Source organism: Phaethon lepturus, unplaced genomic scaffold (genome assembly GCF_000687285.1).
Source record: "Phaethon lepturus isolate BGI_N335 unplaced genomic scaffold, ASM68728v1 scaffold50441, whole genome shotgun sequence".
Taxonomy (NCBI): domain Eukaryota; kingdom Metazoa; phylum Chordata; class Aves; order Phaethontiformes; family Phaethontidae; genus Phaethon; species Phaethon lepturus.
Window position 1 is genome coordinate 1 of NW_010519405.1, and position 16030 is coordinate 16030.

A 16030-nucleotide genomic window follows, 5' to 3' on the forward strand; every position below is an offset into this window, starting at 1 on the left:
GGGAGGCCTGAGGGGAAGGAGGGGCTGGGGGAAGCTTGAGGCCTTGAGGACCCTCAGAGTTGGCGGGGCTCCCTGGGGGTTCCGGGACGGGGAGGGTCAAGCAGCATCCGCGGCTTTTTTCTCCCTCCACGTGGCCCGGGCTGCGGGAGGTCAGGGCCCCGTCGGGGTGGGATGGGCACCCTCGGTGCCTGAGCGCCCACGTATTTCCCAGGTGCCTTCCCCGGGGTCCGCGGGGACGGCGAGGGGGCGTGAAACGCAGCGAGATATGGGTCAGCCGAAAGGGCAGGGGTGGCCTCTCTGCCTGGGGAGCTCCCTGGGTGGGGAGGAGTGCCAAACGGCTTCAGGCTGCTGGTGTTACTGATGTGTGCAAGGAGCGGGGCCTGAGAAATAGGACTGCGGCCTCGGGGAGCTTAAAATAACATACAGGCAGCTCGATACCCTCGTGTTGTGTGGAGCAAAGTATGAGTGTGAAGCTCCTCCAACACTAATTTAGAAAGTACTGTTCTAGGATGTTAGTCTGTCCTAATATCTGTTCTGTATTCCTCCCTTGGTTTCACAGGATAATGTGGAGAGGGCAGATGCACTCCAGTTAACAGTGGAGGAATTTGTTGAGCGTTATGAAAAACCTTATAAGCCTGTAGTCTTGCTGAATGCTCAGGTGGGCTGGTCTGCCCAAGAAAAGTGGACTCTGGAACGGCTGAAACGCAAATATAGGAACCAGAAGTTCAAATGTGGGGAGGACAATGACGGTTATTCTGTGAAGATGAAGATGAAATACTACATAGAATATATGGAAACGACACGCGATGACAGCCCACTCTACATCTTTGACAGCAGTTATGGAGAGCATCCCAAGCGCAGGAAACTCCTGGAGGACTACAAAGTACCCAAATTCTTCACTGATGATCTCTTTCAGTATGCAGGGGAGAAACGAAGGCCTCCTTACAGGTATAGTACAGTGACAGCAAGATAAAACTAGGTATTTTCTGTCTCACTAGCTATTCATAAAAAGGTATGATTGTCTTATATAAAACAAAGTGATAGCTTCATGTCCACTCTTGAAATGAATGTACATCCATAAGGCAGAGGGAAGGAAGGACAGATTTGTGTATCACAGTTTCTGGTTCTGCCACCAGTGTTGCTACAGGATTATGTTTGGGGTTTTTTCTTTTTGTTAAGTCAGTTTACCTCACTTCTTAGATCTTTAAAAAATTACATAGTTACTGAAAGTTATGAAGATTAATTTCTTGCTGTGTGTGCCTTCTGGCTTTCAAATTTCAAAGTGCCTCAGGACTAGCTCCTAGGTTTTGCACCACTGGCTTATGTACAGTGTGGAATTTTGTTTAATTATGAGTCAGTCCTTTTAAGGTAAAGATCTTAAGCTAGATTAGCATGAAGTGTGGAGAATAGTTCTTAGCTCCCCTTCAGATGATTTTGAGAGAGAACAATAGTCTTTTCAGCTCTTTTTTTTACGTCTGATTGGAAAAGGACTGAAATGACACTTCGTTCCTGAATTCACATGCAACAACCTTGTATTTGGGCTGTTAGATAGAAAAGCAATTCCCATCTATGTTGATATAACGCTTCATAAGAGTACGAGGATAAGCTTAACCCTCCCAAGTAATTAAAGTCTTTACAGCAACGTTGTAATTGTCAGAGAATGCCTTGCCCTTCAAGTGACATGAGGCTGTGATGTGGGTTTTTTAATTGTTTGAGTTTTTTAAATAAAGTAGAACAAGTAATGAATAATGGTACTCTTCTCTGCAGTCTCACGTGTCTGTAGTCCAGTTGTGCTTTTGCAGGAGTGAAGCATGAAATTAGTTCTATTTAAGATCCCTGAAGTAGGTGTTTTTACAGTGTTGTAACAGACTTTCTTTATAATTCACTTTTAAGAAGAACATACAGTGCTGTGATCAAATGCAGAAGCACGCCAGGTGTAGTTTCTGGCAGAAACTGAATACACTTACAGAACTGGGAAACATTTATCCAGGTTATAGGTAAACTAGATAATCTGGTTGTGACTCACTTGCATTGCTATCTCCCACACTCTCCCCACCTACAGGTGCATGCTGAGTTCCTTGCTTGTGGTCTTGGTATTAACAATTCTTGTATTTTGTTCTGGAAAATGTGCGTTTGTTTGAGGCTGTTACCATTTTTTGAGAGATGAGTGGTGCAAAGGAGCACACTGATGCCTCCTAGATTAGGGCTTTCATACAGAAAGCAGTGAAAAGTATCCAGTAGTTTAAGAGTATCATTGAAAATCCAGCAGGAAGTGGTGCTTTCTAATCATATGATCAGGATATGAACTGTACAGCTTGACCTGTGGATTGAGAGGTGTGTGACAGTATATAGATGTTGAAGTAAGAACTCTTTAGAGCATCTTTATTGGTTTTGTTCCCATTTATTTTAAAGGCAGTAATTTTTGGAAGCCATTTCCTCAAGCAGCTATTTTAGGGTGGTTGGGGGGTTCTTTTAAATTGAAGTTGCAGGTTGTGAAGTTTTTAACGGTAAATTTGATGTCTTGTGGGAAACTGGATTATGTTCATTGTAAATTAAACGCCTGGAGGAAGATACTGGTAAGTGATCATGTTGCTAAATAAGGGTTTTTAAATCTTCTGTGTGTGTAGATTCAGGTTATAGTCAGAAAAATGGTATTCAGCAGTGCGTCTGTGTACCAGACAGATCTTTGTGTTTAATTTCTTCTGATTTCTTAGTAAAAGCTTTGACTGTTTTGCTTGTGGTTTAATTAGCTTTCCAAGGCTAATAGGAGTCTAAAGAGTGAATTGACAATAGAAGTGACAAACAGCTGCTTATTTATGTTTTGATGGATCCTTTGTGCAGTAGGAAGAGTGCAGCTTGATAATCAAACTTAAAGTCCTGCAATTTGTGCTTGTGAATGATACTTGGAAACCAGCTTGATTTACACCTGCATTGGAAAGGGGAGATGGAGAGCTTGCTGACTTTCGATATTTTCTGAACCTTTGAACTCCTCTTGCTGGGTATCACCTGCATGTCAGCCACACGATGGAAGGATCTTGTTGGTGCTTTAGTTTCTACCCTCTCTGCTGCCCATTAAACAATTATTGCCATTTTTTCCCTCTTGATGCCTGATATTAAGTCACCTCACTTACACTGCTTTATCTAGTATGGTATGTCTTACTGTTCTGTTTCAGGGGAAATGAGCAATTGAAGGTGCTGCTGCTGTTAAACATGTATGGTAGATAAAGTTCTCCATTGGGAGAAATAAGCCTTGCAAATGGGGAATGAGAATATACACACCAAATCCTGAATGGTCACTGGGGAATAAACTCCATCTAGTTAAATGTTAGAATGAAAAGCCTGTTGTAAATGAACAGAAGGCATAGAGGGAGGCCAGGGTTGCGTAACTTCGCTCTGTTCCTTACTTGTATTGCCTTTTGTTTCTTCCTTATTGTTCTGCAGTTCTGTATCCGTTTGAGTAGTGAATTTTAGAAAAACATAGGATTAGGAGAATTCCCTTGCATAGTAAGAATCCTAATGCAGGCTGTTGTGACTTAATCACATTCATAAACCTTGAAATCACTATATATTTTATTGAAGAACTGTTAAAAAAAAAAAACAACTCTGAAAGACAAAAAGCTATCTTTACTTTGTTGTCCCAAAGTCATTCCTGTCCCAGTTAATGTTGGTTTTTTAGGATAAACCATGTTGTATCCTTTTGCTGTAGCGTGAACCTAACAATCTCAAGAAGGTAAATGAAGGAACTGTAGCTACCTTGATTTCTAACTGTATGTGAAATTAACAGCTGTAATTTTCTGTTTAATATGAAGAGAAGAGAAGGTGGCTACTTGCTTACTCTATGACTAATGGATTTTTCCTCCCCCCACTCCATGCAGATGGTTTGTGATGGGCCCACCTCGTTCTGGAACAGGAATTCACATTGATCCCTTGGGAACTAGTGCATGGAATGCCTTGGTCCAGGGACATAAACGTTGGTGCCTGTTCCCTACCAGCACTCCCAGAGAGCTGATCAAAGTGACGCGAGAAGAGGGAGGGAACCAGCAGGATGAGGCTATCACTTGGTTCAATGTCATCTACCCTAGGACGCAGCTCCCCACCTGGCCCCCTGAATTCAAACCCCTGGAAATCTTACAGAAACCAGGCGAGACAGTCTTTGTGCCAGGTATGTACGAATCTCTCCAGTAAGGAAATCTTGGAAAGAAAAGCATATTTTTAACATTTGCTTGTAGTAGAGTGGAAGAGAATATTTCAACTTTTCTTATATGGCTCATCTTTTACAAGAGAAACTATCTTGGCTGTTTCAAAAGGGATATATATTGTGAGGTGCATTTTGAGACTATTCAGTTATCTTCTGCATGTCCTGAAACATATATGGCCTGTAGCATAGGATTGCTTGTGGTACAGATGACAAAACAAACGAGACCTGAGTTGTGTTACCACAGGAATGCAATGCTGAACTGAATTGCGGTAATACAAAACTATCAAGCAATAAAATAAGAGGTGTTTGAGTACTAGTAACTCTTAAACAAAAATGTTTGAGTTTTTATACACTGTAGAAAATTCATGACTGAGTTTTGTAGCCTGTGTAGTCTGACTGCATATGAATTTTTCTTAGCTGTGGGAAAAGAACTACTTAAAGGCGCTGACACTTTCTACCCACGTCTCTGTGGTTATGCTTCATCTTGCATTTGAAATCAAAAGCTAAAGAAAGTTCTGTTAAAGATTCCATTCTCTTTGAGTGGCTGCACACTGTGTGCCCATTGTAACTGGGAGGTGAGGTGGGTAGTGGATAAAGCAGGTGAGTTCAGGGCCAAATTCTAACCTCTAAGTCTTGCGTCATTTTTGTGCAGCATGGCCCATAGCTTCTATCCACATTGCTTGTCTCTAACATACAGCTGACTTCATGTTTGGAGAGTGCCTTGTGATTGTCTTGGCACTTGCTGGTGACTCCTCAGTGTACCTTCTGTTAAGATTTTGTAGCTGTTGGGTTCCTTAGTCTTTTTATGAGGCTGTAAGTGGGTTGCAAGAACACCACTGTCTATTTCTATCCTGTGTGGGGAAACAATTTTGCATCTATTTTTAAATGAAGAGTTAGTTTGTAGTCATAAGAACCTTACTAAATCAGCATGGAAGGTGCTCTCCAGCTTAACAGAGAGGGTCTCTGTGCATTCTGGGTTACAATGGCTCTTGCTATTAAATAAACCATCAGTAGTCAGTGTATTGCTGTCAAGTCAGATCTTCAGTACTATTCGTGAGCTGGATAATGTGGTCAGAGAGTTGAGCAGCCTTCTGCACTGAAAATCTGCATAACATTGGAGCAAATGCTGAAATAGGACTGGCGAAAGATGACGTGATGTCAAACTCACCTGGGTTTGGGAGATAAAGTTCAATTTCCACCTGTGCTATGGAAAAAGTGTTCACGGCTCTTCTTGAACTTGCTTTCTGCTATGCAGCCAGAAATGGTCATTGGTCATGTGTTTATAGGTGGCTGGTGGCATGTAGTTCTCAATCTTGACACAACTATTGCCATCACACAAAACTTTGCCAGTTGTACCAACTTCCCCGTGGTGTGGCACAAGACAGTAAGAGGGAGACCCAAATTGTCACGGAAATGGTACAGGTAAGAGATTTAGTAGCTTTCTTTTCAGATTCTCTATTTAAAACAAAACCCAAAAATACCCTATTTGTTTACACACAGTGTTACTGTTCAAAGGCTAACCCTGAAATTTTAACTGTATTTAGGATCCTAAAGCAGGAACATCCTGACTTGGCAGCTTTGGCTGATTCAGTTGACCTGCAGGAATCTACTGGTATTGCTTCCGATAGTTCTAGCGATTCTTCCAGTTCCTCAAGTTCCAGCTCCTCAGACTCCGATTCAGAGGTAATGCTTTTTACTACAGTAGGTGATCCATACCCTGCAATTATATTGTTTTTTCCATACTTGATCATGTGTCCTCATTCTAATATTCATGTCTTATAGAAGAAATTAATAGAAAGCAACTAAACAAGCTAAACAAATCTACATGGTAGAGGAGGAGCCTATGGTATTAGCAGGTTCTGTTTGCTGAAGCCTCTCTTTGTGTTGCTAAATGAATTTGGTTTGTTTGATCTATGTTTATATTGTATATAAATCTGTCACTTGTTTAGCTAAGCCATGCTTGTGTAAAATGGCTGAAAAATGGATGTTTTAAAAATAGAGAGGGGGAGCAAGATCCAAAACTGAGACTGTCAGTTATGACGGGGGACTTTTATAGGTACCTAAGTGCTTCAGAAAGCACTGAGTCTGCTCTCAGAAAATTGTGTCCTTCTGGGAGCCAAAACGAACACATCATTTATCTTGCCCCAAGCCAGCTTAGTCAGTGGTGAAATCTAAGAACATACCTGTTCTTGCTTTTTAAACAGTTAATTTAAAATTTACTTCACGTGTCTAGCACGTTCTTTGAATCTTGATTACTCATGGTTGCTGAGGTAGCTCTTATGGTGAATTCCACAGCACAAACAGTTTACTAGGTTTCTCTGAATTCTGGTTTCATCTCTTCATACTTCAGTGTGACTCTGGCTCTGAGACAGAGGGGATGATGCACCGGAGGAAAAAGAGGAGAACGTGCAGCATGATGGGTAACGGTGATACAACTTCCCAGGACGACTGCGTGAGCAAAGAGCGCAGTTCCTCCAGGTGACCCGATGGCAACTGTTGGTTTTTAAGCAAGCAAAAGACAATGCAAGGCAGAGCTGTCAGAGTTAAGATAGGGTGATTCATCAGGACAGAGGGATGGGAGAGCAAGGGGTCCCTTACAGAATGTAAAGCAGTTGGCCGGTGGTGATATCTTCCCTCCAGGAATTATTTTAATTGCTCCAAAGGGAAAACTAAGATTCTTGATTTTTTTTTTTTAATGAGGTTTTTTACTTTATTTAATAAACAGTTTTATTACTTTTCATAGTTGTCTCTTTTAATAGAGAAAGTATTTTATTTTGTTTTTTTTTAATGGGAGAAGTGGGATATTTTAACCTTGCTCTTCAGAGAGCACAAATGAATAGTAAGCAGTTAAAGATGAAGAATGATCAGGCAAGACTCAGGTTTCAATGCCGCCTTGTCCAAATGGAAAACCTTCAAGTAGTTTTATGGTTTCTGTTATTGTTGCTTGGATTACGTCAATTTGGCCCACTGTTTTAGCTGTTAAAGGTAAAATTCATACCAAATCCCAAATGTCTGTGTTTACCTATTTTAAAAAAAAAACAGTTTCTAGTCAGTCTGGAGCGGGGGAACATTAGCATTGCACAACGAAGAATAGATATTGCTTAGCGTAAAATTGCTGAGGGAGGAAGTTCTCTGGACTTTCAAGGTTAAAAACAGTGAAACACTGGGAATCTGGGAGTATACTGCAGGGAGGAACTTAGAAATTCTTTGCTAAATGAAGCATTTTTCTCATCTAGCAGAGGCTGGCCAAAATTCTTAAGCAAATTCCTTGCAGTTTGGTTAACTGATGCTGCTGTATTAGCTTCTGGCCAGTGTTAGGTGCTGTGTAGTTACTGAGCTGTTGAATACTCCAGGTTTGGCAGGGATGCCAGTGCTGTGGTGACTTACCTTCTTTAGCAGGCCACGCAGTGTGCAATAGTAATTTACCTGAGGAAGTCCAAATTCCCAGTATCATGCCTGACTTCCCAGTGCAGGGTACTGCCTAAAGACCTGTTTACTCCTGTATGTGTTGCCATTTATCTTGCTGTGATATATTGCTCTCATTTTCAGGAGTTGCTCATAACTGAATAAAATTGAATTATAAGTACAGAGCATCATTAAGCAGCTGGGAGATAACTGTACTGACTGCTTATTTTGACCGGGAGGTTTTAACAATTTGTTTGTTATGACGTTGTCAAATCCCATTTCAGCAGCCAGTGCGACTTCAGGCAGGCAATGAGCAGCAGGAGATAACAAACCTTAATGCAGACCCTGGTTTTCAAAAAAATAAAAATAGAAATAAGCTGTAAAAATGCAGAGCACATGGGCAGATCTGTTCTTCTGAAAATCCTGTGCATTTTTAAGTTGTGTGCACTTCAAATTTTGAAATTAATACCTTTAATATTAGAAATTAGCACATTGCCTAGAACACTTGCTTTCCAGATTTCACTGTTCTTCCTCCTGTATGTTGATTATTTCACTTAGTAAGGATGAGTGAGCTTTCTGCTCCAGCTTTGTGGTAGATTAGTTGATAGAAACAGTTCCAAACATAAAATCTTACCTAGCTTGTACAATTCTGTATTAAGAATAAGCATACAATTAACCTGCATGCTGCTGTCTTTGGCCTTATATGAAGGGAAATGCTATGGTTGTTGACAGGCAGTTGTCCTTTTTTTGACAGGATTAGGGAGTCTTGTGGAGGCCGCAGCTACCCCTGAGCGATAACAACACCCACCTAGAGGCAGCTGCCGATCGAAGCTCCATTAGCAGCCAGCCAGCTCTGTTCTACCCCCTTCTGCTTCTATTTCTCACAGTCCTTAAAGTTTTTGTCACTCTTCCTCGATCCACACATCCGTCTTCATTATGTGCTGTCGAAGGTTGCCTCCTTAATAACTTCTAGGGGAATGCCCCGACTCTACATTATTGTGCAATGCTTTGTCCCCTCTGCGCCCCAAGTGAGTGCACTAATAACCCACCTTTGGGTAAGGACATGCCAAGTATTTAATGGTTCACGTAACTGGCAAGGAAGACAATGGTCAGTTTTTAAAGAACTCTTTTTAAAACCAGCAGGTAAATGGAAAAACCTGCCTTGCTTTGACACTGTCATATGTTTACATGTTGTCCTGTACACTTGAGGAAAGGAACACCAGCCCTTCTGGCCTATCTGAACGTTCAGCGGATCTTGCACCAGAATTTCAGGAAGGGAAGGTGGTATGAATGCTCCAAACACTGAAGCAACTTCAGCGGAGGTGACCACCAACCTGAAGCATCTTTCATGGTCTTAATCTACAACGCGTACATCCTAGGCGCAACACCTTAACCAGCAACAGTCCATTTACTTTTGCTCTGCGTCTGTTATGGTGACTGGTAACAAAGATGCACTAGCACCTTGTGATAGGAAGCTTGATGGAGCAGGAGAATTCTGGAGTTTCTTGCACAGCAAAAATGTGGGGCAAAAGTCAACATTTGCCAGTAATTACAATCCTTTAGGTGCAGGCATAATGTTTAGCACTAGGCAACATCTGGCAAAGTCCGACTCATATGATAACAACAGTTGCTGGGACTTAAATACCAAGCAGTTATAGGACCATGGGCTCGCTCAGGCCAGTGCAGTTCACATACCTAAATGGCTTTTCTTTGAGGTTATGGGTTCAGATGTTTCCAGAAGTTGCAGTGCCAATTTTAAAGGACTGGGAGGGGGCATATTGTTGTTTTATGCTTTTTTTTTTTAAATGCAATGTGTTGCTTAAGTCTGTGTAGATGCATTTGTATTATGCCAGGTAAAGCTCTCATCCCCAAGGGATCTGTTGGAGCTGCTGGGGTTTTTTTTAGCAGGGGCTTGTGCTGGTAGTGTCAGCAAAAAGGACTGTCTGGCTGAAGGTGTGCTGCAAGGAAACGATCCTTCTCTAGCTGAAGAGCACAGACAGAAGCTAGCTGGGTTGGGGTGCTTCCTTGGCTGCTCTCCTGAGACCTAGGAGGTGGGTACTAGATCTCACGTCAGCCATTCTTCTTTGGGAGAGGAAACTTGAAAGCAGAAGTAGTGTGCGTGTAGTAAACATGCAATAATGCCCAGGCACTAGTGGCAGAATTAAAAAGCAGATTGGCAGCCTTAACTGTGACTTTCTTATACATGTTGGGTTTGATGGAACCCAGAACACTGCTTGTCTGGGTTTTTGGATGTTTTTTATAACTTAGTCTCTTCCTATTTAAACACTCTCTCCCTTCTTGGAGACCAGGCCGTATCCTGTTGTACAAGGGAATCCTAAATACATTTGTCAGGATCTCTGTTTCTGAATCTTCTGTGCCAGTCACTTTGTCTAGGAGCAGTGTGGTGGTGGAAAAATGGAGAGAGGGAAGGTTTTTTTGGTACCCTCTTGAGCTGTCCAGACTCCTGAATTTCCTGTGATAGCCAGGCATAAGTGAGCACACTTGCTCTGTAGACTGCTGCACATTCTTCCACAAAATTACTTTAATGCAAAAAAAAAAAAAAAAAAACAAAAAAAACAAAAACCCACACTTCTCCAACTCCTCACATTTCTGGCCAAGGTTGCCTTTTTTCCTGCCTGGTTGAACAGCCTGGGAGCCTGCACAATCTGTATGTCTTCTCAGACAGAGCAGGCCGCATCTGCTGCCTTTTGGAAGAATGTGGGGGCCTGGAGACGTGAAGGCTTAGAAGTCTCAGCTCTGTCATGATGAGGGGAGCCCTTAGAGAACTGTCCACTGCCCTCTTTGGTGGCTTGACAGTTAGTATGTTAGTAAGATGGCTTATGGTGTAGCTTGCAATTGTGTTTGGCATGCATGGTTCTGTCTTAAAATCTTACACGTGCGTGCAAGCCTGATCGCTGTGCTGGGAAAGCCACACCTCTACCACCAGAAGCACAATGGGAAGATCCAGAGCGCAGAGTATTCTTCCGTGCCTATGAACTCTTCCATGACGTGAAATAAAACAATTTCAGATTGAAGCCTGTGTTCGTTTGACACCTCCCGCAGAAAAGCAGTGTGTTTGAAATGGGCTGCAGGCATCATGATACCAGCAACGCTACACTGACTTCTCCAGAAGGCACTTCCGATAGGAAATGAAGGTGTATCTGTGTGGGCTCCGTGGGAATCGGGACTCCTGGGATCTCTGGTTCTTCTGCTTACAGGCTCTTGCCTCAGCTGAATTGGTGAGCTTCTGTCTTTGTTTTAGTAGATGAGGAAAATACCTACCTCACAGGGGTGTTGTGAGGCTGAAATGTAATTACTGTGTAAGATGCTTTAAAGTTGTCCTCCCACAAAAACTGTTCCAGACATCCTAAGCAACCTGAGACTTCCTAACCTGGTGTTAGCTTTTTGTAGCAGAAAACATTGGGGATGTTGTTCAGCAGTCTTGGCCACGTGGTGTTCTGTGGTGGCCCTTGCAGAATTGCTGTGTGGTACATATACTGTAGCAGAACAAGGCTTTTTGTTTTTACCAGTTTAACTGTTGGCATCTTATGGCCCGCTCTAAACAGGAGGTCCTGCTAGATCAGGATCTTTTTTAAATAGGACTAGATTAAATTATCTCCCATCAGGGAGTCAGCTTCACTGGCCTTAAAGGAAAGGGGGGAGCTGGTGCTTCCCAGGCCCTCATTCCAGGCCGGGTGAATGAGGAATAAAGTTAAAAACTGTGCTCCCCTTGTGCCTAGCTCCATGCTTGTGGGAGGCAGACTGGGGAGAGTGGGTTTTGTGCTCTCGCTTCTCCAGGCTTGTGCTTCTTGGGGCATCTGTGTCTCTTGTTCCAACCCCACTGCTTTTGTGTACTGTAGCAGGCTGCTGTGGTCCAGCACCCAGACCCAGTGGGCCCCTTGTTTCCTTGAGCCTCAAAGCAGCAGCGCTGCTCTGCCTCAGCCCCCACCAGCGCTTTGTAGGCTACCTTGCTCCCCAGGGACAGGCTTTAGAGAGCTGCGTGCCGGGCTTGGACTGTGGGCTTCCTGATTGTACTGTGTGTACTAGTGTCATCGCCCTGCCTGGTCTGGTGAAAGGTAAAGGGATTTGTGAGCTCTGGCCATGCTTTTGAGTTTGGTAACCAATACAGGCTTGTCTGCTCTGATAGTCCAGGAGTAAAGGAATAAATACCCCGTCAGAGCTGTAGATGTGAACAACAGGCATGCTGATCCCAGCACCTGTTCTCTGCGCAAGTGCTGTGGGAGCAGGTGACTCCGAGGAAGCAGTGGCGTACCTTCCTCTCCTTTCCAGCTTGGATACGCTGGCTGCTCCAGTTTGTCTTCTCAGTTACATTAAGCCTCTCCAAATGCTTAGAAGAAAGACAGCAACCTGTTTCATAATTAACCTAGACCCTTTTCTTCTCTGAATTCCCAGCCATCGTGGGGCAGGAAGCAAGACTGTTGACTGAATCAAATCTGAAATGCCTGCGTGGGCTAATCGTAATGAGAGGTTTTTGGCATCCCCCTTGCAAAGGGAGAAGGAAAGAGCTTACTGATTCATTTGACAGTCACACTGTCAGCTCCAAGCCCTGCCACTGCCATTAGCTGCTTTTATCACCCCATCCAGCAGAGCTGGGATACTCTTAACTGTCTTGTTTGGATGATTGTGGTTTTTGCCTTTTATTTTAAATAAAACCAATTATTTTGCATTATTCTGTTGGCTAGTCACTTGTTTTTTTTCATATCACGATCTGAAAAAAAACTACAGGTGTACACCTCTCTTTCCCAAAGTACCGCCGTATGCTAACTGGTGTTCAGGTCATAGCTATGGGGGTGCTTTGGGGGACTTTCTCCAGCTCTTTCTCTCCTGTGATTAGTACATCTGTATGGCTGGATGTGTTTTGGAAGCTGCTGGGGCTGTAGTGGCTTTTGGAGAAGGTTTGTCAGTAGCTTTGTTACCAGACTGCAATGTGTGCTCTTGTCCCTTCCCCATCCTCCCCAGGCTGTATTACAAGCAGCCTTGTGTTGCGTCTCTCTTGCCACCTAATACTGGCGAGAGGGGGTTTTATCTTCCAGGTGTTGCGTACTGCTTTCAGCTTAGCTTCTGGGTAAGACGCGCAGTACGGAGAGTCGCTGTGGAAGGGCTGACCTTCCTTCTCCCCTATACCCGGGGGCTCACGAAGAGAGCTGCTTCCAAGGCACTCCTGTGTATCTGAAGGTGCCTCTGAGGGGTTTGGCTGTGTAGTGGAACAAGGATTGGGAAAATGGAAAAATGTGCATATTTTGTTACTGCGCTTTGTTCAAACCAGTAACTGTAGGTAAATAAACTGAAGCAGAGTGTGGGACAGCAGCCTGGAGGCTTTTGAAATATTTATATGAATGTATTGTAGAATGAAACACCTTGAAGCGTAAATGGTTTTGTGGAGGCAGCAAATTTGCCGATTTCTGCACAAACCTGTGTCCTTCCTTTCCCAAACTCTGATGTAAACACTTTTCTTGATTACTGTCACCTATAAAACTGATTTTTTTCCTCCTTCCAGTTGCTCTTCAGAAGATCTCTCCCTGTGCCCTGTTCACATCCTCTGCTACATGCTGTCTAGCTCAGTGCAGCCAGGCACAATTAGCAAATGAGCCCCTGCTCTCCGTGTGGGCACTCCGGGTGCATTGGCACTTGGCATTTAACAAGACCCAATTCCAGAAAATGGTATGAATTGTAGTGGTTGAAAGCACTGTAGAGCTGTTGTAGAAATGCTTTTATAACATGTCTCCTTCTGCTTTTCATTCCCAAGAGAGGCGATTTCGTGTGCTTCCAGCTTTAAGGTAATCCTATGGTTCTTCCTGATTTGCAGGTACTCCTGGTACCTTCTCCAGTGCCAGTGTGGCTTGCAATCTAGACCTGATTTATTTTTATTCCTCTGATTTATCTACCTGTCTTCCTTTTTGTGACAATTGCAACCTAATACCTTATTTCAACAAGGAGGACGGCATACTAATTTTTAATTGCTCCCGGGGAGCCAACAAGACGAAGTTACCTGAGTGGGAATGCAGAGGTTGGACAGTCTGTGCTGCACCCTTGCTGATGTTGTTGCTCCTTTCCTCCAGTTTGATGTAAAAGCAAATAACTACTGGTATTTCTTTTGTGGCAGTTAGAAAGCCAGTAACAAAGAGAACAGGGCTGCATTCCTACTTGAGTGTTAGCCACAGCACTAAAAAGCTGTGTGTTTTAAGACTAGTTTGGGAATAAACTAGTACGCTTGCAGAATCTCATCTTGTTTTCAAGGCATGTAAAGACTCCTCTGTGGGACTGCACCTCCTCTGTTTCTGGAGGAGTGTAAATTGAGGCAGGCAAAGCTGCTGGAAATGTGTTCAAAAGGAAATAATCACTCCCTGTCCCTTCTGGTTTGAGAGCTGGGGGCTCCCACCTGTATGTGATGCCTGTAATTGTTGTGTGTCCTTTTTGTTCAACAGAAGGACCTGAAACTGGGGGTCTGCCACCACAGCAAGCAGCCTGCCAGAGGAGGAGGATCAGGGCAGCTGGAGCAACAGCAGCTGGTCCAGCTGTGTCCCAGCTGTGCTAGCAGGGAAGGCATACTAGGTCTTGGGGAGAATTTCAGAATTGCTTTTCTGGTACAGTGCTGCCTTGTTTAGGCCCAAGGCTGTGTCTTTCCTGAGCTGTTCTGCTCCAGTCTGGCGTGGACTGGCTGCCAGTATCTGTGAGCTTTTGGTTCACTGGTAGGACTATCAGCTTGTTCCCTTCAAGGGTGAGGCCAGTTGTACAGCTGGTTCAAAACTTTGAAGACCATCGGCAACAACTCAGAGCTGTCCCTAGCTCAGGGATTAGACTGGAAAATGAGTTTTAACACGATGGAGGAAGAACCATACTGGGTGACACCAGAGGCTGCTGAGCTAGCAGAGGAGTTAGTAATGGGAGCCTAGGGAGCCGGTATCGAAACAAGCACTCACAAGAGAGCTCTTTAGTAGGATCTTCCTTTCAGTAGGAGCAAGGTGTGGCCATCCTCACCCTTTTGCTGGCTCAGGCCTCTTGGTGAGCTGAAGTCATTTTGTGTTTAGTCTTCTGCTGCTCGTCAACCAGCTCTCTGAGCATCACTGCAGCATGAAAGCTAGCACACAGCCGGGTGTGAAAAAGCAGATGAACAGCCAGACACGTTAGATTGGTGACGTCCAAGCCTGTGTCAGCGGAAGAACAGGGTAAGTACAGTGACATTTCCTGAGATAGCTTCTCGTTTCTGGCATCAAAGCAGAGAGGACGTTGCTGTTCTTGGCAAGGAAAAAGTGGTAACGGTGACTAGGAGCATGGCTGAGGCTTGCAGAAATAATATGAGTTTGGACTATAGAACCAGTCTGTGCTCAGGCTTTATTTGAGGGGAAATGGGTTCTTGGAGGACCTGGGAACATGGAATCATCTCTCTGGAACAGGCACTGTCTGAAGTGGCTATGGTCTGTGCAAGCCAGCAGCTGCTGCTTTCCCTGCTGGAAACCAGCATGCGTCTGCTCCCCTCGCTTCACAGGCTCTTGTAGAGCCGTGCTGGGGTTACAGCTGTGGTGGAGAGAAGGGTATTGAAAGGGTATAAGTCAGCTTACTTCAGCTGACTTCTTGCTTTGGGCAGGAGGGGTGCATCTGTCCGAGTGGAGCACCTCGGTACAGCTACTGCCTGCACAGTTCACCGGCTGGGGGAAAGAGTAAGAACACGCCACCTGGGAAATCCAGTCTTTTTTGTCCCTACAGAAGGCTCTCCCAGCTGCTCAGCATGTTACACCTAGGAGCCTGGGAGCAGTGCTGGGCTGTGACCGTAGAGGCCTGGGCTGCAGGGAGCCGACTGAGCTAAATCCCCTGGTGCAGGCAGATTTGCAGCACAGCGTTTTCTGTGGTGGGGGATGCTCCCCGGAGCAGTTGCCACCGCAGCTCCCCTGAATCCCCCTTTGTTGGTAAAGCTCTTCAGCTGTTGCCCAACCCGTCACTCCCCCACCCCGCGCCGTTGCGGTCTGGAGCTGACAGCCCTCTAAAAGCAGCTTTTGTGCGGGGCTGGGGCGCTCTGGGTGAGCTCTTTCCCAGCCAGCCCCTGGCTGCAGCCGGTGCAGGGCTGCGCTCCCCTCGGGAGAGGGCAGCGTGCTCATTCGGCACGGCTGGCACCCCGGGCTGGGACGGGGATGCTGCACCCAAGGAGGGTTTTGCCCTCCCCGAGCCCCTGCTTGCCAGCAGTCTCTGTTCCGCAGCTCATCTCTCCCAGAGCTGGCGGGCAGGAGCAGGGCAGAGATCCCTGGCTGGGAGCTGACCTGCTGTGTGAATCTGTCCCCTCCTGGAGCGTGCGGCTGCATGGCGGGAGCTGGAGGCGTTAATCTTGCTGTTGGGTTTAGTTTCGAAGAGAGTCTGCAACAGTCATCCCAAAGGAATCCAGTCAGGGTGGCTGCCACACCAGCTCCAGGGAAG

The 16030-nt window shown here is 44.8% G+C and overlaps 1 protein-coding gene across 1 annotated transcript; it reads left to right on the forward strand.

Moving 5' to 3' along the window:
- Nucleotides 1-559: 559 nt before the first annotated feature.
- Nucleotides 560-9077, forward strand: JMJD6 (jumonji domain containing 6; the record flags this gene model as incomplete). The annotated part of the gene is made up of 6 exons (XM_010297024.1): nucleotides 560-948; nucleotides 3876-4162; nucleotides 5485-5620; nucleotides 5743-5881; nucleotides 6549-6676; nucleotides 8358-9077. Coding segments are annotated over 6 exons (1116 nt in total), but the record flags the coding sequence as incomplete, so codon positions are not given.
- Between the last annotated feature and the right edge of the window lie 6953 nt (nucleotides 9078-16030).